Genomic DNA, 22,943 nt, shown 5'->3' with positions numbered 1-22,943 from the left:
GTTGGTGTAGAAAGGCAAAGAGTTCTAAGAGAAGGTAAAAGATGCAAGGTAAAGGACTGCTGGTGACAAGCCATTGTTGAGAGTTTGTAAGAGTCGTGCCTGTGAAGGTTTTGGTATATATCGGCCAAATGTTTGCTCGCTGTGGCTCTCCCCAGTAGGCCCAGCAGACCAGTTTCTACATCTAAGCAAGTGGTGCTTTCCAGGTCTAGTTGTAGCCCTGCAGGAGCCTCAGAGCTCCTGTTGCCTTGTTATTATTCTTGTCCATCTGTGGGGAGTCACTATCTCCGTTTTAAAAACCTGAAGCTGCAATGAAGGCCATTATACAAATGTGTGAATTTGATGTGCCTGGACCTCTGAAAGATTCCTGTGAGCAACCAACTGTATCCAATATTTACATAAAATTTTTATTTCTCCATAGTGAAATACCCTTTCACTATTATCTATTTTCCAAAGAAATTGAGTAGGGAAATGTTGCATTCAAAGAGAATATTTCACTGCTGCTTTAAATCCTGTCAAATTCACTTTGTAGGCTTAGTAGTGCCTCAGAATCCAGAGGTATATTTTTTTATATTTAAGGTGAACTATTTGAAGTTGCAGGATCAAATTCTGCTCTGACACATGGCTGTGGAAATGACAGTAATGGAAATGTTTTGGTAGAATCCGTTATTAAGAAAATAAAAATAGAGAGTGGATACAGATGGTGTTATCTTCTAAAAGAGTGATTTCCAAGCCCTTTCATGTGCTCTATCTACCAGAGTACAAGGCTTTCCTTTCTCAATCCAGAGAGGAAAAGTAGATCTAAATTAGTGTGAAGACTGAGAAAGCAAAGTGGAAATTATCTTACATGTAATTTTGTTTATTCCATGCATCTCATCAATATCATTATAATCTTTTTTTTTTCTGTAAGAAAATGTCCTGGTTACTAATAAGAATGCTGTTTTCATTGTTTACTGCCCCATTTGTTATTTAGGAGCTCTGCTAGCAAAAGCTGATCTGTATTAGTGATGATGGAAGACTGCTCCATCAGAGAAGCAGCATAGCAAAAAAGAAGAGCTGGCTTTAACTTTTTTGGATATTTTTGTTAAATTCAATTTCTTAAATAAATACAATTAAAAAATGGTACAAGCCCAAAGCTAAGCAGCTTAGCTGCTATTTTGCCAAAGATGTGGAGCACCATTATCTTCACAGACAGCGACCCACAGCTTGAACAGGAGAGTTGCAGGTCTTATACATTGCTCTCTCTGCAGTCTCAATTGCAGCCATATCCTCAACATTGTTTTCTTCCTTGTTTGTAGATTGGCGACAGAGTTATGGCTTTTGTAAACTACAACGCGTGGGCTGAAGTAGTCTGTACCCCAGTAGAATTTGTCTACAAGATCCCAGATGACATGAGTTATTCTGAAGCTGCTGCATTTCCCATGAACTTTGTAACTGCCTACATGATGCTCTTTGAAGTTGCTAACCTAAGAGAAGGCATGTCTGTGCTGGTTCACTCAGCAGGAGGTGGGGTGGTAAGTTGAACTTTTCTTACTTTCCTGTCACCAAGTAACTGAAGCAGTCTGATGCATCTCCATTTCTGAAATGAGCCAGATGCTGCAGTTTGATTCAATATCAAGCTTCCCTATGTGACGGATTGCAATAGAGGAACTGCATCTCTTTTCCCATCAAAATGCTGATGTGAATGGTTGGCAGGAGCTTTTGGTGAAATAATGTTCTGACAACAAACTCTACCCAAAACCCCTTAATTGGTTGTCAAAGATCAAGGAGCAAGTGTTGTCCCGGGAGCAAGTATTGTCCCAAACCTTGCATTCCTGAACTTAGGCACCTTGTACTTCTGTGTAAAAGGCTGTAAAGAAAGGAATAAATAAATCAGCTCCCTGCACAAGGTATTTGTAGGTAACCATAATCCTCCTTGCAGTAAATGACCCTCTTGGAATACTCCTGCAAATACCACGTGTGAGTGTGTGTGATGCTTTCTCTGGGAAAGACTTTTCTTCTTTTTTTCCTACTGCTTTGTAGAGGGATTGAAAGCAATGAAAAGCATTATCATGTCAACCCTGAGAAAAATACATAAATGCTGAATTTGAGTCAGCGATGGCTGCTGCATGTCATAGTTTGGATCATTAGTAAGGAGGCATTGTGTTGTTTGGGCAGAGCAACAGTAGGATGAATTTGGTGGAATACTGGGCCACACAATGAAATAAAGTCAGCATTTTGTGCTACCAGTTCTTTGAACTATCTTTTAGGAAAATCTCTCTCCTTTGGAAAATCCTTAAGCTTGTGCAAAATGTTAAGATACTGACGGGGAGTTTGTAAACAAATTTGTTTGAAATTATGCAGTCCTTTTATGTAAGATAGATTTTACAACCTGAGAACATTAGCAGATCTCAGCCTTTCAAATTGGAGTACCTCTTCTGTTTTCCTGTTACGCCTTATTTATGCTAAATTAATATCTACTGAGGTCTTGTGGGCAGCCCCAAACACCTTATCCCTAATTCTATGCCCTTAGACCTTCTTTCAGGTTCTCACATAAAAGAAGGCTGTAATCAAAGGAGTAAATACATGAGTTCCCTGTGGAAAGCATTTTTAGCTAACAGTAATCCTACTTGCAGTAAATGGTCCTCTTGGAATACTTCTGTAAATGAGTGGAATTTATAATCGTATTATGCTTCGGCACAGTACAACCTAGAGCGTTATGGCTGACTTTATTGTTCTTTAATATTAAATCTTTTCAGGTGGAATTTAGGACTGTTAAAGCAACATAAGGCCACACATTCAGGGGGACTCTATATTCCACAGGAATCGAAGGCTCAGCGTTAGCTGTTAAGGCCATTTGCCCAGCTGACACTATGCATACCCAGGCTGCGCACACAGAATTAGCAAAACACCCAAAAGCAATTCCTGTGCTTACGCATGTATCTAGACAAAATGAACTCCTCCTTATTAAGCTAAAGTGTCCTTGCTAATTTTCTTTATTTCTTTCTATCTCCCTCTTTCTAATCTTGCTCGCCTCTGTTATTTCTTCCTTCTCTTCCTGAAGCACTGCTAATGCTCTACTGACTCACACATAGTCTTCTTCAGTAGTGCCCAACCTCTGTGCTGACCTGTTCCTGTAAGGAGCTGCTGGCTTCTCTTATCACAGATGCTCAGTGAGCAGCTGTTGATTGGTTCTCTGCTGTGGCTGCTTGTGGACCTTCTCTGGGAGAAGCTAAAGGAATGATGGGTCCTGGTTGGCAGCCAGGCGAACAAGGAGAAACCAGATCCATCACCTGCTAAGCAGTTAAATAAAACAGAGTTTCCAAGGGAAGGACCAGAGACGCAGGAATAACAGCCAAGTTGGCCAGTAACTGATAAAGGTCTGTGTATGATCCAGAGGGAACTGTGCATAAGAGGAAGACAGGGCTGGGTGGCCTGCAAGGCAGGATGCTGATCACTGTGTCACAGGGGAGAGTGCCTCGTGCAGCCTGTTCCTTGTAAGGGAAGAGCATGTATAGCTAGAATTGGAAAGGAAAGACCTTTCCCATTGTTTGATAAGTCTTACAGGTAAAAAAATCACTCTGGAGATGCATGGAATTTTTTCCTTTCTGCTAAGTAGACCTAAATTTTTCAAAGGATTAACAGACAGATTATTAGAGCAGTTTAAAGAGTAACACAGACCCCTCTGAAATCTTTTTAACAGCCTCAATCAAACAAATCATTCTCACAAAGTTCTTATTAATAAAACAGAAAACTGGCACTGAAATAACTATGGGAAGAGGTATTTTTTGTGCTGTTGCTATAATAGATAGAAGGCCCATTCCCACTTTCAGCAAGTGGGAAACCTGTCCAGTTTGTTTCTAAATGTCATAGAAATTCCAGAACACTTTAATGAGACAATAGACTCCCTGTGGGACTAGAAGTTTGTAATTGTTCCTTTCTCATTATGCAAGATCATTATTTTAGCTGCTTCAGGCAGTTTATGAAAAAGACCTTGTTCCCTCAAAAGATACTTGTGAGGTTCTTTGTTCTGGCTCCCCAGTCCCCTTTAGGAGGATCCTGCAGCTTTTTCAGTAAATTGAGTCTTGGAAAATTCTCTCGGACCTTTAGCTATGTATTGCCTCAGTTTATTTATGTGACCTTATTTCTGTTTATAGATACTTTTGGTAGTGAGGTAACTATAGCAGTTGTTTTCCCATCTGTGCCGGAGGTATGATTAGATGTGACGATATCCTTTAATGGCTGACAGGATGCTTTAGATAAGTCAATTTACTTATTTCCAGAAGTTTCAGGGGACATCAGAAGATGACGTAGATAAAAAGGAAATGTACCAAGATAAATTAACTTGAAAAAAGTCTCATGTACCTGTCTCTCTGTTACAGCGACTTGAATCCTGTTCCATACACCAAATGAGTACCCTCCCTGCTGCCCACTCAGCTGAAAGGTCAGGGCATCATGCAGTCTTCCCTGTTCATGGTAGGAAGTGTGGCTAGTTTTAGGGGAGCACCTTGTCTCTCTGAACCAGGAGGAGACGTTGACGCTCAGAAACTGCTTGACAGTGTTGGTATATTGTAGCCTTCAATCTGAAGAGGAAGACCTGCTGCAGCGCTTAGAAAGGGGGTTTGAAAGCAGAGATTGTATCTGCTTTTGTTTCCTAGGGCCAGCTTGTTGATTTTGAGTGTTTGGAAAGGGAGCTTCTTTGGGGGGTTGGTCTGGTTTTTCTGTCCCTTCCCTCTTGAGGTAGGGGCAGTTAAGAGAGACTCTCTCAGCTCTCAACCTGGACAGTGAAGCAGGCTGGAGAAATCCTAGTGGCCCTCTAGGAAAGCATGGTGCAGGCTCATAGTTGCATTGCATGATTCAATTGGACTTCAGCGAGAAGTTAATACTTTGCAAAGCATTCTGTTGTTATTGCTCGAGCTGCTACTGACCAAGATCTAACTGGGACAATGGTTGTCATGCACTCCCTTTCAGGCTACTGCTTGACAGGACGCTTAACGCTTCTGCTTAAACCATTCTATTGAGTAGCAGGGCAGTTCAATAATCAACAAGAGATATAACTGTGTAATATAAATAGAGCTTAAATGCTTAAAGCTACAGAAATGTTTGTGTTCTTCCGAACCGATTGGTAAAATGAGGAGAAAGTCAGCTAACTTTGAATTTCAAAAACTTCCTATTATCCATACATAGAAATTAATGCTCAGAAATATGAGTTTTCAAGAACATATGACTTACTGAAGGACATATATTGGCTTATCTTAATTGTAGAATGCTGTAACTAATGTTTGAAATGACTGTAAGACAGTGGTAGAGTAGCTGCCTTCACAAATATACACCCACTTTTTTTTTTTTCAAGTGAAGCAAAGTGGTGACTGAAGAAAATACACTGAGAAAACTGAGCAGTAGCATGCACCCCGCTGGGACTGATCTGCTGTATGAAGCAATTAGGTTTTTTTGAAATGAAGGCTGTTGAAGGCAGTGCATTCAGTGCAAGTCACAGCACAGGCTTGTATGAGATTATAAAGTTGCTCTTGGAATTATTAATGTAAACTTGAAGTAGTATAAATACAGGACTGTTGTATTAAAAACAAAAGGCAAAAAAAAAAAAGCTTAAGCTCTTCTACCTTTAATAAATCTAGTCTCGTCTCTGATATCTACCTGGAAAATGAATTCTTTCAGGGATTTAGATGTGTGAGAAACAGCCATTATGCCCATTTGCTTATTTGTTTGCTCTTTATGTACTTCCTATTCTGAATGTTTAGAGCACAAAACTTTGGTCACTTACCAAGATTGTGTTAACACTTCAATTTCATCACTTACCCCCTCAGATACAAGGCAGAATTATTAGCCAATTCTTTAGCATTTTGATTTTACAGATGCTAAAATTAAGCTGCCTTTCATGCAGGAGCATGGATTGCTTTCCAGAGTGATCTGACCTTCCCTTTCGGGCTCAGCAGCAGAGGAAGTGCAAGCAGAGTAAGTTACAGATGCAGCTCTCATGTTTGAATTTGAAGGGTAAATCTGACTTGGCAACAGATTTAGGTCATCCTGGCAGAATTGGTTACCGCTTGGCAGGAACCCTCTTTTTTTATTGTGTGTCCCCTGCATAAATTGCAAATATTTGAGGATGTGTTCCAAGCTGAATCACTGAAGTGGTGATATTTTATCTGACAAGAAACTGGCACTCCTTAGTAAATCTAGTCACCCCCTATCACAAGTAGCATATAGGAACCCTTTTAAGAGAATTATCAAATTTCTTCTTAAAAAACCCTCAAACCTGTATGTTTATCTCTTCGAATTCTCTCTGCTCTGTCTTGCTCAGTGAGAAGTCTTTCTCGATTTCCAGACTTTATTTGTGGCCAGTTAAGGTATCTTTGTTTTTCTGCTGGTGTTGTCCATTAATTAAAATTAGCTGTTCTTTCCTTTTGGGGCACTTCTTTCAGGTCTTTTTGGTAGGATGTATATGTGTATACAGCTAGAACAAGCTCAGAATCAAGTCTCTCCTTGGCCTGTGTTTTTCAGGCTGAAAGCCGGTTTGTTTCTTCATATCCCTTTTTTGTAAGGTCAGATGTCTGTGTCCTTGGCTCTCCTACAGACGCTGGTCCAGGCAGATACATACACATTTCCTGGGCTCCGAGCTGGTTCGCAGCAAAGCAGCAGTAAGCTGGTATGAAAGCCAGAGCATTTTAAAATAGGTCTCACAGCATCCCTGATCCTTTTAAACATTGCATGAGTAGACTGAATTTAGGTCTGTCTGCACCTAGCAGGTAGGAGTACATTAAATAGCACTCTTGTGTTTGAGTCAGTCCTCCTTGAATGTGAATAATTAGAATTTACACTGTTCTTCTGATGGTCCTGGCCAGCACAGTGTACAATGGCATTAATACTTCCCACTTTGCTGAAATCCTTACCCAATAAAGTCCTCCCAGGACTGCACTTGCTGTTTTCATATTAGCACTTCATAGCCGTTCTGCATTTGATGAAGTGCTTTCCTCTTATTTCATCTCCAGCAGCCAAGGAAGGGAATAAATCAGCTCATACAGAACTCGGTGTAACCAAGTCTAGGCTGCTTTAAGTACCCAAACTATCTCACTTAAAGCCAGATGGGGTATCTCGATGCTGAGCTGCCCTGTGCTGCTGAATGCCTCTAAAGCAATGGATGTGCTCCCTCAGCAGAGTCCCAATGCCATGCCCGAGTCTATTTCCAGACACTGCTTCAGAGCATAATCTGTTAATCAAACACAAAAGCCTGGCGAGTCATACACAAAAAGCAATTTCCCTGACCAAAGCAGGCTGCAGTCTCTGAAGGCCTTTCTCTTTGCCTCTCACAGCCCTGCACTCCCCAGAGGACTTGTCCTTCCCCTGGATCCCCTGCTGAGTCATGGCACGGATGGGCAGTGCTTAACTCTTCCTTGGCTGTTCCACCTTTTCAGATAGAGCTTATATCCTCTGGGTGAGGATCTCGGCTGGGGTACGTTGTTGTAGCTCTGCTAAACAGAAGAGGACTTATACCAGTGGAGATTCAGCCCTGAGTTTTGGATGTGCCTCAGCTGCACAATTTTGCAAGGGAGTAGGAAAAAGCGCACCCTGCTAATTGTTGTGGAAAATAAGAGATTTTGAGGGTAAAAGAAATCATTATCTCACAGTGACTCTTTTTTCCCCTCCTTCTATTCCAAAACTTATTTTGTGGTACACTGAGTGTAGCAGATGCTGCCTTATGTTTGTTCAAGAATCACATTTCAGTTTGTCCACTCTGCAATGTTCCCCTTAGTGTTTGGTTTCCAATTTCCTCTGCTGTAATTGGAAAAACGACACCTTTCAGGAGATGGAGTGTTGTGTATCTGACTTCTAACACCAGAGAAAAGTTTTCCTTGATGCCAGGAGATTAGTAGTGTCTTCTCTTGCAGTTTTCTATGTTTGTGTACTTCAGATACGGTTATGTGGCATCAAAGCATTTTGGAAATACAGATTCTCCTCACGTTCGCTTCCAGACAGATTTCTTGTGCAAGATTAAGTCTGAATGATTTTTTTAAAATGCTGTAGCACCTCTGGGCTGCAAAAATATATCACAGAAATGATAATTTCTTACTGATGCTATTGATTCTAATAGATGTAGTTTTGCAGGGTGGTATCTTTTAGATGGGCTGTTCTCTCCTGCTGTAAAGCTGGGCTCAGTTTACATAATAGCAAAAAAGATGCTTTCTTGAAAGTATACTGATCTATAACTGCTGTAATTCAGTGCACAGCTAGCACATCAGACTGAGGTCTGGATTGTGCTGTTAGGCCAGACACTTTTGGACATCTGTTAACTTATACCCCTGATTTATATTTCATCCAGTGAAATTAATAAGTATTAATAAGCTAATTAGATTAGTACGTTTTCTTCTATTCATACTTTCTATATTGACTTTTAAATGTCAATGACTTTTTTTTTTTACTTTGAAATTGCTTAAATGCACGGAACTTTTACTTCCTAAAAATGTACTTTTCTGATCTTTGATGTGATCATCTCAGTTTCCAATCCTGCAGGTTTAAAGTTGAGTTTTAAATCAAAGGAATATAGAGAAATCTCAATCTTTTTACTGGATCTAAAACTACTATAAGCATATCCATTTATAATAAATTCTGCAGTAATCATATGTGTAGATTAAGTTCAACATACTGGTTTTATAAATTGACAGGTTACCTTGAAAAGGAACCCATCAAACAGACTTTGAAGCTAAAGAGACCCAAGACTCCTATGCCAAATAATTTCCACAGAATGCTTTAATCCAATTTATTAATCTGAGGGCTCACTGTGTGGAGTTCTGCATAATTAGCAGTATAGAAAATAAATATATATTTTAAAGGAGATTAATTCCATTTTAAAGGGAATATTTTGTAACCATGTCTGTCCCTTCAGTGAAACAATTGATCAGTTTTTTCAAAGACTGCTAAATCCTGTTAAAGGTAAAATTAATTGTCCAAGTGAGAATTATGTTTTGCCACTTAGTAATTTTCCTAGGTTCAGGAAGCAGGAATCTAGTCTGTACTTACATGCAGAAATTAGCATCATATCTGAAAAATTATGTGTGTGAAGAGTTTTATTTCATTTTTCAAATCATGCCTATCCAGTTAGACACCCTCTCTGAAGGTTTTAGAGTTCATATGCTATTTCTGATAGCACGGTGCCTGTTTTCCATATCCACGTGGTCTCCACGCTGAAAGCTGGTGGCAGAAAGGGTGTGGTTTTGGCTGGGCAGGGTGGAGTTTACCGCAAAGCAGTTTTTAGGAGGGAAACAGCTTTGGAATCTAAAAAACTGGACAAGGCTTGTGTACCCCTGTGATCAAAGGGTGCTGCCTGGTGAGAGTGTGCGATGGTACTGGAGCCAGGACGGACGCCTCGCCCGCCCCTCCACGGGATGAGGCTGTTCTTCCTTCCAGCTGCAAAACCTTTCGTGCATACTTCATTTGTGTACTGTGGGCATTCTGAACAGCAGGGCCTCACATACTAGCAGTTAAAATGTATAGCCCTCTAAACACTAGCTACTAATCCAGAGGTAGCTAGATGACTTGAGGGATTAGAAAAGAGAGTTGTTCATCCAATTATAAAAGTACTGGTCATATGAGTCAGTGTTAGGCTTTAAATATCTGCAGAAAGCTGGAAGGTATTCTGATCTGGGATTTTAGATAAGCTTATCTCTCTGGGGGGAAGGGAAGGGTATACTAATGAGTTTGAGTCAGGAGGAAAATAGGTTATACACATCCTGGGTTTTCTGTGCATTTGTCCTATTCATCCAACTGTCAGTTTGTTAAATGTTAAATCATCTTCTGCAGGATAAAAATCAACATGTTTTCTACTCTGATATTTGACCTTTTAAACAGTCAGTGTTTTTGATTCAGGATATGCTCATTATCCCTTGTCTTCCCAAGTTAGATTGAAAATGCAGAAAACTAATTAGAGAATAGATCAATAATGTCAGAATTTCACTTGACTAGCATACATTATAAAATACTGATTTATCTAAATCACTGCGGGTGATGCTTTTCCGGGAGACACAGAAAGAGAGAAAAAAAGATTGCTAGTGAAAATTAATAAGAAAAGGAGAGATACAAAATCCAGATTAATTTTTCTTGTAATTTTATGTTAGAATATTTGTGGAGGCTAAAACCTGGGCTTCAGAATGAGATGGTAAGTAATAGAGAAATGAAGTATGAGAAGAATGAAACCTTTTCTGCTCCCTGAAGACATTATATCTGGTGAGATGAGGCCCCTCAGGAATGGCTTTTCCTATGACTTCTAACAGATAAGGGATTCCAACGCAGGAAAATGGTAGATGATGTTAAAAAGAGAAGATCATTTATGTTTCGTATTGGATTACCATGGTCCGAATCAGCATTCATACCTGGCTCCTGCTATAAGTTTCTCAGAGCTGTTGGACAGGTTGTTCAATTTGCTGTGCGGTTCCCTTTCTCGTCTGTAAAGTAAGAATGAGAATGCATCCCTTCTGCTGCTCTCTGCAGTATTGGTGTTTGTCCAAAGGATCACTTAAACTCTGCCTTGCTGTGTAGCTCTTTGCTGAGTAATCCAGTAGGAAACCAATCTGAAACTCCTGGATGCTACCGTATATAAATAATAATACTGTCCTCCTTTGTGGTGTTTAACTCAGAGGATTGTCACTAGCAATTACATTCAGCATTATATGTGAGGATGCCAAGATCCCCGGGGTATGCAGGGTTATCTAATTATTCTACTGTAAATAAAACCCAAGCACTGATTACTGGTATTTACATAATAATAATCAGGGTTTCTGGTTAGAATGAACAGAAATGTGTTTATCCATGGATGATTTTACTGGTCATGTATACAGTTGACAAATAACAATCTTCTGGCTGTAAATATATAAGTAAGAATCTGCTGAATTCCATCAGACATTATTTTTAGAATGACAGTGCCGTTTCTTGCTTCTGGGCATATCTGTGTAACTGTGCTAGCTCCAGTGGAATAATGTGGTTACAACAGGAGGCAGGATTGTGGCTACCAAACATCTCTCTTCCATTTGTTAGTGTGTTAAGAGTAAAACAAAACCCAGGTTGCTTTGTCTTCAGAATACCCTTTTGATTGAAGTGTGTGTTGTTTTTTTTTTTTTTTTTTTTTTTTTTTTTTTTTTCCTGTGGCTGAACTGTATTGCACTGGCAAGAAATTAGTTTGTAAAGTCCTTGCACATGTTTGGTCCTGGATTTTGCTGTGTCATGAGTGAATTAGCAATTGCAAAGTCTGTCAACCAATTTCCATGTCAGTGAACTAACAGAATAATGTATTTGCAGGGTCAAGCTGTTGCTCAGCTCTGTTCAACTATTCCCAATGTTACTGTTTTTGGAACAGCTTCATCTTTCAAACATGAAGCAATCAAAGACTCAGTAACTCACCTGTTTGACAGAAATGCAGACTATGTTCAAGAAGTAAAAAGGTAATCTTTTATTTTCCTGAGTAAAGGTTGTATAGTATTTGGCAAAATACTATGAAAGGCACCAGGTTGATCATATTTACGGAAAGAGATTACATTTGTGGGTTTGGGAACTGTAGTTTATTCCAGATATTCCATCTGTCCACTACAAGGGACAAGATAGCAAGCATCTCCCTATTTCTTTATAAGCAACAAAGCTTTGTTAGTCCGTGTTCATGCTTGGACATCTGTTGCAAGCAAAGTAAATTAAGTGAAAAAGAGTAAGGATGTACTTTGCTGTTATCTGCATATGTAGTAGCTCTCTGTAATGCTCTGAGAGTAAGATATTTTCAGTGGATCTGTAAATTATCCAGGTTTTGGAGTTTTCTGATGCGTTTCTATCTGCCTGGGTTTTTATCCTCTGCCAGGGATTGATATTAGAGCACATGATGTCTGTTTTAATTTCAGATCCTTAGATTTTGTTTGTTTGCATTCAGATTAGAATCATCCTGTTGCCTTTTGAAGTCATGATGTGTATTTCTATTTACATGCTTTCAAATACTTTGTTTTCCAGTTTGTCTGTTTTTAGATACTGATGTTGATACAGGTGGCAAAGCTTTAGAATCGATAAGAAAATCATAGCAAAAAAATGTCTTTTTGATTTTTACCTGTCAGACCAATAAGAATAATGTTTTCCCTTCATCTTGTACCTGTCAAAATACTAGATTATGTAGCCAGGCATAAAAGAAGAAATTTCTCAAAGGGGCACCCCAAGGTAGTACGGTTGACAGGCTTCCTGTCAAACCTCTGCATTCCTCAGTGACTTGCAAAGTCTGAGAAGGTCTCTTAGAAGGAGGGTTGCTAGCTCTCAAAGAGGCCCTTCGGTATATAGCAGACTTCTGTCTGAGCTCTTAGCAATTCTAGACTGGTGTTGGAGGAGAAAGCAGGGTGTCTTGCTACTGTTTCTGGAGCACTCCCAAGGGCTTGAGAGAACGTTTGAAGCTATCCATCACAAAGAATGTTTTATACCAAAGGAATATTTTTCCGTATGGGAAGTTTCACCAAAAAAGATAGGGCTTGTCCAGCAGATGACACCCCTGCCATTTTGTTACAGCTCAGAAGAATTGCAGCACGCTTCTTCAGCCCTTTGATAGCCTTTTTCTTGGGAAAGTATACTTACCTAAGCTGCCCTGGAAAATTGCTGTAGTGAGATGAAGACTGAATTCTAGCAATCCCCACTTTACAAACATTGATTCAGCAAGAAAGAACGCTTGAAAACATTAACCAGAGTTCAGCACCAACCTTAATCCTAACTCTTGGCAGGGGCAGCAGCAGATCTGATCTAAGTGGGTATGTGATGTGGAAACAGATACAACAGAAATCAGTGCTTAAAAAAAAAAAAAAAGGAATAAAGCCCCTTTCACTTCTGATAACTTCATGATAGCAGATAACATTGGCTGCTCGGGACAGTTCTTTTTGGGACAGTTCCCTGACGCCACCCCTGACTGTTTAACAGACTGTAACTATTGAAATCAAAAAGAGACCTGGTTACAAAGGGATAGAATTCTGCTCTGTTAAGTCAGTTAAAATCCCTTTTGGTGATCCTGCGTTTTCACACACTTTTTCACTTTGCAATAGACCAATGAGGCAGAGAACCAGTGGGTACAAAACATAAAACGTAGCTGCAACAAGCTAGTTGGTGCCTCTTTCCTGGTATAGAGGTGTGTAGTATTAGCACAATTGATAGTCCTGATTAAAAGCAAGAATTGGCACCTTATAGAATATGTAATACTCTGATTTGTTGCACAGATCTGTGTATTTTCACTTTGTATTGAAAAAATCAAAAAAAGGTACAGTGGTAATTCTGAGAATGCTATAAAGACAAATTAGCTTTTGAAAGAGGCAGTGGGGGAGCAGTGTAGTGGTTTGGTTTGCTGGATGTTAGCTGTATGTTTGGCTGGCCAGCAAGGACGGCAGCTGGTCTGCGTTTGCCGGCTGCGCTCTGGGGCAGGGGCAGCCCTGAGGGAAGGGGAAGGCTCTTCATTTGTTGAGTTTGTGAGCAGGAAAGGGTGGGTCTGTGGCTGGGAAAGGATAGCGGTAGGAAGGTGCTTTATTGCACGTGACTGGAGTATTCTGGGGAAGAAGAGCTTTCATCAGTCAAAAAAAAAAAGCCCAAAAAACACCCAAACAAATGAACAAACAAACAAACCAACCCAGAGGGGATATGAATATGGAAATGTTCCCAGGGGTTGAGGAATCAGTTCAACAGTGGAAGCCACCGAAAGCTGTTTGACTGCAAAGTCATTATTCGTTTACAGTGAAAGCCTGTCCACTGGCCTGAATCTAAACAATTTATTACCCCACATACGGCAGCGGTCCTAAAGAGTAAAGTTGTCCGATTTTGTTGCTGTTTGTAACCAGTGGCTCTGAGTACCGCCTTTGGTGAGGAAACAGAGAGATGCATTAGAAGCCGTAAAGCTTTACCTCTTTCCTGACTTCTCATTGCAGTTATACCACTGCAGAAGGCATGGTCGTCAGGACATAATTGACGTTCCTGCGGATGACATGCTATTGACTGCCCCTTAAACCTTTGATAGTCTCCAGGTTGCAATTTTCTTGTAGTGTCTGCACCAGTTATTTGCATAATTGTTTAAGAGTATTAATCAAGAATTTACTACTGCTGGGGCTGTTTACTTGGTTAGGAGGTAGGATATAAGAGATCAAACTAGTGATGGGATTTTGCAGGCTGGTGTTTTGCCAGGAAAAAAAACCCAACCTAAATCAGGATATTTGGGTGTATTTTTTCTTCTTCTTCAGCATCATATTGACATTGCAGTCACAAAGCAATTTATTGGAAAACTCTAAATATGCAAACTATTTATTGAAACAGTACAAATACTTTCTGCTTTCTATAACATGGCCGGATTGTATCCTTAGAGCTGGGTTTGTAGCTCTTGGTGACTTCTCTTTATGCTTGCTTTAACGCTTTGCTGATGTCTAGTTGACACAAAGTCTGAAACAGAAGACTCATTTAAATAACTTTACAAGGACGTAATTTTATCTGAGAAGAGCTAGGATTCAGAAAAAGAATATAAGATGTGAATAACAAAAATGTCCTTTTTCTCTATGATGTTCATTGACCAAAAAAAAAGATGTTCTTTGATGTTCGTATTCACTCAAAAAGAACTTTATATCTATCACCTGGGGTTTTTTTGATAATATAGTTTTACTGAAAGACCTCAAAAAGGGGGAGCAAGATGGTTTCCCACTCTTCTAACCCTGAAAGACATGGGTTGGCCAGCTCAACAAACTCACATGCCAGCACTTAAAGAATTTGAATTGCCTTTTAATGAGGAGAAAGTTTTCATGTAGTCAAAGCCTCAGCCTTAGTCCTTTCTAAAGTGCCTAGAAAAATGTTAGTGTTATGTTAACAATTGGCCTGTGTTGTGCTGGCTGACCAGTCGTGTGCATCTTATTGCAAAGTGAGGTTTCTTTCTTGCTTTTTAGAATCTCAGCGGATGGAGTGGATATTGTTTTGGACTGCCTGTGTGGAGAAAATACTGGGAAAGGCCTCAGTCTTCTCAAACCACTTGGGACTTACATTTTATATGGTGAGTGGAAAAAGCCAGGTACATATTTCAGCTCTGCAAAACTTAAAATCTCTTAAAATCACCCATGCCACTCCTTCTAGAACTGGAGGCCGCCATGTTACACTTTCTCAATTTGGCCATTTTCAATCAAGAATTTTAGTGAAGCTGAGTGTGGACTAAATTATTGAGAAACAATAGGTAATGAAAAGAAACTCTTAAAAAAATCCCAAAGTGAAACTGAACGTATGTTTCAGATTGTTAAACGTTATTGGGTGATACAGGAGAAGTGTAGGAGAGGACTTGGATCTCTCATTCTACACATCATGGGAATCACAGTGTGGCCAAGGAAACTGTAATATAGTTCTTGTGGGAGGAGGGAAGCTTGGAAGAAGATTTAAGGAAGAATGCTATTGTTTTTATTTGACATGACTGAGGAATTCAAGCCCAGGCTTCTGTTCACAAACTTACATTCGTGTACGTGGACTGCTCCACACACCAAGTGGCCATGTCTTTCCTGCAGTTCTGCCAGGTTGCCGTGTTGTGTGTTGATAAAGCAGGCCGAGCTTTTGTAGGACAGCTGAAGGGATTGCTAAACTTTTGAAATTAAGAATATATCTGTATTGCAGTGGAAGGTGCAGTGGCATCATGGATAAGCATACCTGCTTCCTTGGGCTTTTATCTAGCTAGCAGGGTGGCACCTAGGAACCCCTCATCACTTAGATATCTGCTTGGACTGTGCAAGCCAACCTCGTTGCCTGTTTGTGATGAAGTCCTTGCCAGTGAATTGTCATTGCACTTGTTAACAGGTTGTAGTGTACAATGCATGTATGTTCACATATGCAGTGGTAAGAGAAATGTATCTTTACAGATACGGAGAAGGGACACCTGCTGAATAATCGTGTGTCAGGGACAAATGGCATTTTACTGCAGAGCGCGCTATGGAAGGGTTTTGGTGTCAAGATGCCCAGTAGCACTTAACCTGTTCCTGGTTTTGGAAGATTTGATAGATTATTTTTGTCATCTCAGAATACCTACAAACTTGTAGGGCTCTGTCAGCTTGGCCTCTTTTTTATTTATTCCCAAAGTATAAGAATGTCTTCCAGTCCCTTTTAAACCTGGGGAGAATATTTTTTTTTTCTTTAATAGGAATCATGGAAATTATTTTACATATAATAAAGGCTCTGTTTGTCAGCGTGTAGTAAGTTTTGTGTGAATGTACTCATCTTTTACAGGTTCATCTAACATGGTTACTGGGGAGACAAAAAGCTTCTTCAGTTTCGCAAAATCAGTAAGTGTCCCAGTGCTGTGATTCTGCTATTTCCTCAACTTCATTCTTCTCTCTAGCATTTTCATCTTTATCATTCTCATTTCTCTCTACTATCGTTGTTACTTCTGATGTTGCAAAAAAGAGTGTTGTTCTGACTGCAGTGTGGTCTGACATGTTTTCTTCTGATAGGACAGCTAGACAGGAATTGGATCTGTGTGCAGTCGTGTTAGCTATCAGACATACATCTTATACAGCTAAGTTTACAGTTAGACTGTGTTATTTATTTACTTATGGCAGAATATCCTATCCATGGATATGGATAACTGTACCCTGTAGGTTCCTCATCTCTGAAACCACTGTCAGGCAGTGCAGTGAATTAAAGGAGATATTAAAGGAGATAAATCTCTTTAAGATGGAGCTTGTGTGTGGTCATTTCCAGCTTTTCAGAAGTTAGTTTCATATGGAAATGCATTTTTTGGTTCTCTGTGTTCATTTCAAGTGATACCAAAGAGATGATGATGTTGCATTTGTTTCCTAATTGACGATGTCAACAGATCCAAAACTCAAATGTTATTTTTTTTCTTCAGCTTACAACAACAACAAAAATCTGCTCAGAAATCCTAGAGATCGAAAAAGGGACAAATATATGAAATAAACTGCTAGTGAGAAATAAGTTAACCAGGAGTGAAAGTGATTCCTTCAGCCAAGATAAACAGAGGGAGAAGTCTTGACTCAAGATCTATCGTATGCTCTTTCTGCCAAGAGCTCATTTACAGCTTCCCGCAACAGCCCCTTCCCAGGAGAAATTAGCTTCAAAAGTCTCTATGTAGTTGAAAACAAGACAAATCAAAGACTGTAGCAAGCAGCTCTTCTTTGCTTCCTATGTTTTCTTAATGGTTGCAGTGGCACAGTCTTTTATTTTCACATGTTTGTGAACCAAAACAAGATAATCTTTACTATGTGGCCTTTCTAGTGTTAATATAAACATGTCCAGATGCATATAATTTGTAGGTTGGCCCAACAAAATCGATTTCAACTGAAATTTCACATAGTACTGGTATTTATTGACTGCATAAATATGCATAAATTAATTTAAAAAGCATATCAAATTTTGTATACAAGTATAACTAGTTTCTTTAATTACACTGCAAAATTAACTCATCAAAATTGTATGAAAACTTTAATTAAAAATTGACCCATTCAAATAAAACTTGCTAGGAAGCACAATCTGTCTCAAGGATGCTCGTGGGCTAAATGAGATAAAATAATTTCATTAGAGCCTTGCTTAAATATCACAAACATAATAATGGGTGAAAAGAAAATGGCACCTGATAAGCAGTGCATGGTTTCCTTGGTTTTGAGTCAAGAGTTGCTTGCAGACATTTGGGAAACTTGCATGGCTCTCGAGATAACAAAGAATAGCAGAAGTAAGAAGGGAGGTCCAAATAAACCACATCTGTTCACCATTCCTTTAACACCCTAATCTCATGCAACACAAATCTGTGTTTTATTTCCACATGTCAGTCAGCTGCATACTTTTTTGCTGCTTCTTTAAATCAAATCCTCACTGCTTCTCTTGGCTGTTGCTTCAGATCTGACAGATGAGTCACATATCATACCTGCCCAGACAGTTTTCATGTGAACTTCCCTGTATGCTTCTTGAAAAATGTTTTTCTAACTCTGCTGTTGTTTATTGCTTTCTAGTGGTGGCAGGTTGAGAAAGTAAATCCTATCAAGCTGTATGAGGAGAACAAAGTCATTGCTGGATTTTCCCTGTTGAATCTACTTTTCAAACAGAATCGAGGTGGCCTGATCAAGGGTGTGATGGACAAACTCCTGAATCTATATAACAATAAGAAGATCAAGCCTGTGGTTGATTCATTATGGGCTTTGGAAGAGGTAGGAGCAAAATTTCTTTCCCTATTTTGAAATTTCTGAAATATATGCACTTTTAGATGTAAAATTAGATTTAAATATGTTTTCTAGTTACTAATGTATTCTGGTTTTTAGTTTGTGCACAAGTTGTCTCCAAAGCTCCTACTATTCAGAAACTCCATGATCCAGAGTTATCCACGCATTTCTCTAATAAATATTTCTGGAGTTTCAAATGCTCTGTGCAAAGTTCTTGAAAATACTAATAGTAAATGTGGTTTTTCAATCTTAGAAAATTGTTTCGGTTTCTTGAGTGCATGAAACGTGACTAACAAGGGCAGTGTGAAATGCAGCCATTATAATTGAAAACAACTTAAAATCTATTCTGAGGAAAAGACCTAATACATAAGCTTTAATTTCAGTGTTATATTTGTGCTAGCAAACCTTGGAAGCTTGGAGGTTTTCAGGAAGTTGCTGAAAATGTATCACAGGCAGTCAATCAGAAATCACTTTTCATGTAAGTTCTGTTTGTGGAGTGTGGGTTTTTTGGTTCTTTTTTTCCTTCTAAGGAGAGTCTAGCAGGAAGTTAAAGACTTGTAAAGAAAGTAATCTGATCATAGCCTGGGCAATTAGAAGCCCCTTGACCAAAGCACTGTTTCAGAGACCTTTATACTTAAGATGCTGATAAATGAATGTAAGTATTTTTGGAGATGTGAACGGACATTAACGTAGAAAGAAACAGCATGATTATAGTATCACCACCAGATTAATATTTGTGTTTTATGTGTTTGTGAAGTGCTATGAGCCTGACTTAAGATGCGTGATCTGTAAGAGCTCTGCTGAATGTGGATTGTGGCTGTATCATCGTACGGTTGCTATTCAGAAGGTGCTGCGACAAAATTCTGCCTTGTGTCTGAACACATTAGCTGGTATTACCATGTATCCATGAGGAAGTAGGAACCATCAGACTTAATATTATATTTTATTAAGATTTTGAGTGCCCTATAGGCAGGGTTTTGAGCCCAGCATGTTGTTCACTATTCAGGTGGCATTATAGCACCACCACTGTCATGGACATAGGGAAGGTATCTTGAATTGTGTGGCGGGACTCCACAGCCTACGACAGTTCTTGGAGTGGGATGCATTGCATGTTCACTGGGGCTTCTGCATGCCTGGGCCAGGTTATATGACAAGATGTGTATTGCCTTAGGTTGTGCTAGTGTGGGAACTATAGGTCTCTTCATGCTGTCGCTACATCTGCCCCAGTGTACCCCAACATGCCACTTTATGTGGTACAGCAGATGCAAACGGTGCAGCACAACGCAGGCTCCGTTTGTTCCTCTCCAGCAAAACGGAGAGGAATGACAGCTTCCCCTGGAATCTCTTCCGGTTTCTCCGAGGCCACGTTGTCACTGATGGCAGCTCAGTAACACCTTGGAGTTTTACCAGCCATGGCATGGGAGTGGCTAATTCTCACCATCAGCTGTTTAAGGGAAATCAGATATTGTGATAAAGAGCAGCTGACTCAGGCAGATAAAATCTCTGCTATTGTCTGAAAGGGGAGCCCTTTGAAAAGCAAAAATAGAAATGGGATCGGGTTTAGGTTTTTGATGTAGGTTTTTAAAAATTATTTCATTATTAAATAAGCTTACAAAATATTTTAAAAATTTAAGTGGCACAAGTCTCTCAGCATTCTGTAATTTCTTTGTTCCTGTAAATATGTACTTATCACATATTGGTAAGTACAAAAAGGATAATTAAAATAGTAACAATAGCTTAAAAAAATCTTGATCAAGGACATAACATGAGAAATTACACATGGCAGGCTGATCTTAATAGTCAACATGATGGGAATTTGTTGGGAGACTTTTGTTTGATAACATATCATCTAACATTTGGCAGTAACACACACCATCCCTACTGGTAGATTGTGAAATGTGTAAATACATCTGTTAAAAAGCGCAGTCTAGAAAACTACAGCTCATTTATCACGCCTGCTCAGTTTCCGTGAGCTATCTGGTAATTTAGAAAGGAAATGTCTGGCTGGTTTCTTCAGGGATGTAACAGTGCTAGAGGTGTCCTTAATCAATTGCAAAGTATTACTGAAATATTACTCATTCAGGGCATTATCATTTTGGGGATATATTTTTGTGGGTATAAAAATAACTTAGGGATGACTCTCAAGTTAATATGATACACAGATAAATGTATCATAGCTGAGGACTAAATGGAACCAGACTGAAGAAAGGTTGGTATGTATTTTTGTTCAGTTTTGGGAGGTTTCTCTTCTTAACTTCATAGCTCTAACATCTCCCCCTTTCGGAGTTTGACATTTGATTGCTTTTCATTTCCTATTAAGTGAGCCTGACTTTCTCCAAATGTCCACTTCCATTTGACCGTTCTCAGTTGTGTTCATTAGAGACTAAACTAATACGACCAATTCTTAGCATTGATGTTTCCTGAGGAAATTTTCTGACCCACGATAGGATTGAGAATAAATATGTTTAACTAGAGAGTGGCAGAAAGGTGGACTCCCTGCATGGCATTTGAAAATGAATGATGGAGTAGTTTTCTGTGGAAGAATATCACTCTCTCCAGAGGCTCATGGGAGAATCCATTTGTCCTCTAAGTAGTAATTCTGCCATAGAGATGAGCTTGGATTCTGTAAGTGACATTCAAAATGAAAGTATTTTAAGTAAAAATCTCAGGGGAGCCCTAACCATGGGACACCTTTCCAAATGTTTAATGTTAAATACCTGAATGTATCATCACATATAACAGTTTTGATCTATATATTGTAGAACCATAGAACGGTTTGGGTTGGAAGGGACCTTAAAGATCATCTAGTTCCAGCCCCCTGCCATGGTCAGGGACACCCTCCACTAGACCAGGTTGCCCAAAGCCCCATCCAGCCTGGCCTTGAACACTTCTAGGGATGGGGCATCCACAGCTTCTCTGGGCAACCTGCTCCTGTATCTTCTCACCACCCTCACAGAGAAGAATTTTTTCCAAATATTTAATCTAAATCTCCCTTCCTTCAGCTTAAAGCCATTACCCCTTGTACTGTCACTCCATGCCCCTGTAAACAGTCCCTCTCCAGCTTCTTGTAGGCCCCTTCAGGTACCAGCAGGCTGCTATAAGGTCTCCCTGGAGCCTTTTCTTCTCCAGCCTGAACAATCTCAACTCTCTCAGCCTGTCCTCATTGGAGAGGTGCTCCAGCCCTCTGATCATCAGTTCATGTATTAACGCAGATTCTCTAAAGCTGACATGGAAGACACCTGGTTTTCTTCCAAAATGGTATTACACTACAAATAACTTCTCTTCAATCTGGTATCAGTTGCAATAGCCCTCTGTATCAGAGCTGAAAAGCATCTTTGCAGTCTTAGAAGACAATGAGTTATATCTACAGTGGTGTTCCCCTTTGTTGCTTAAGGCTGCTTGCTACAGGACCACTTCCTTGCATGATCACCTCAAAATTGAGGGCTTTATGTTCTAGTGCTTGTGAGAACAGCCAGGGCAAGGTTTTGGGTCTATTTTAATAAGTCTCCATGAACTGTGTAAAAAAAGATTTCATTCTTTTAAAAGCCTGGTATGGTTCCTTGAACAGCATCTATTTCTTTATTACTTAATGCAGGAGTACCCAGATTGAATTTAAAAGAATATACTGAGTAGAGGCTATTGCAATTGCAGTGAGATTTTGCATTTTCAAGTGTTAAAAGTGGCAGTAATATAGGGTTTAGAGAAAGTTATTACATTCCCATTTGTCTATCATGTAGTGTATGTTAAGTGATGTCTACTTGATTGTCAAATAATATTCAAGATAGCAGTGTTCAGAAACTATCAGACAGACTTAGCTCGATACTATTCCTGTTGAACAATGATGGTTTGTCTGAGTGTCAATGAGCTTATTCTAATTAGGATATAATCTCTTCTGCTGTTCCTATTTCTCTGTTTTTAGAGCCTCATCCAAAGGCCGTGGAAGGACTCCTAGTTTCACTGGCCTTTATTTGAGGATGAGCATTGCCCTACCTCTTCAGTACAGGCTGCTTAAATGAATTTACCAATTGACTGGAGAGTGGGACAGAATTTATTCTGGATGGAAACTTAGAACTTCATTTTCTTCAGTGCATCAGATTATTGCTGACACAAGGGAGATGAGGATCTAGACTATTGGCTACTGCTATGGAGCAAAACTATTTGTATTGCTGTGTTATCTGTTGGTGTTGGCTTGGGAAGGGTAATTTTTATCTCAAATTTACATCCATAAATCCTAGTAAGGTCAAGTCTGTTCTCAAGTAGGCCATTAGAGCCATTTTATGATGTTGATGTAAGAAAGCTTTAACTAAGAGAGACAGTAACAAAATCCATAGATACCTTAAAATGGAAATGTAACTGGGGAATTACTCATCATGAGATGAGTGAAGTCATACAATAAATTAGCTGCTGTTGAGATTTCTCGCTGTTTTGCAGCTATTTGTTTATGCGTTCAAGTGTTTAAAAGACGAGATAATTTGTAGATGGTGCATGCTTAAAATACTGTTCCGTAGTAAAAAGCTGATTGGCAAGATTGCATTTCATTAGAAAGAGTTTAAAACAGCATTAGTATTCAGTGAATATTTGTTGAGCTTTGTGGATGCTTCTTTGTTAGTAACTACTTATCTAATCCTTAATTTGCCGTTAGTCACTCTTCTTCGTTCTGATTAATTTGTAGTGTGCATTTATGCATTAGCATTCTCCTGAGGGTCTGTGAATCTTTGGCTTTACACAGTAGATGATTCTAGATTATTAAGCAGGATGAAAACTGAAGGTTCTCAG

At 39.4% G+C, this 22,943-nt stretch overlaps 1 protein-coding gene across 1 annotated transcript in view; it reads left to right on the top strand.

The window, feature by feature from the left end:
- Positions 1 to 22,943, top strand: part of VAT1L (vesicle amine transport 1 like) — a 61,698-nt gene that overhangs the window by 9,850 nt on the left and 28,905 nt on the right. Inside the window, exons 3-7 of the mRNA XM_054840960.1 lie at positions 1,296 to 1,511; positions 11,281 to 11,423; positions 14,907 to 15,010; positions 16,222 to 16,277; positions 17,961 to 18,155. Of these exons, the coding sequence (XP_054696935.1) occupies positions 1,296 to 1,511; positions 11,281 to 11,423; positions 14,907 to 15,010; positions 16,222 to 16,277; positions 17,961 to 18,155 (714 nt within the window). The remainder of the gene's footprint in view (positions 1 to 1,295; positions 1,512 to 11,280; positions 11,424 to 14,906; positions 15,011 to 16,221; positions 16,278 to 17,960; positions 18,156 to 22,943) is intronic.

Source organism: Grus americana, chromosome 13, assembly GCF_028858705.1.
Source record: "Grus americana isolate bGruAme1 chromosome 13, bGruAme1.mat, whole genome shotgun sequence".
Taxonomy (NCBI): Eukaryota; Metazoa; Chordata; class Aves; order Gruiformes; family Gruidae; genus Grus; species Grus americana.
The sequence above is the reverse complement of the archived record's forward strand: the minus strand, read 5'-3'. Positions and strand labels throughout refer to the sequence as shown.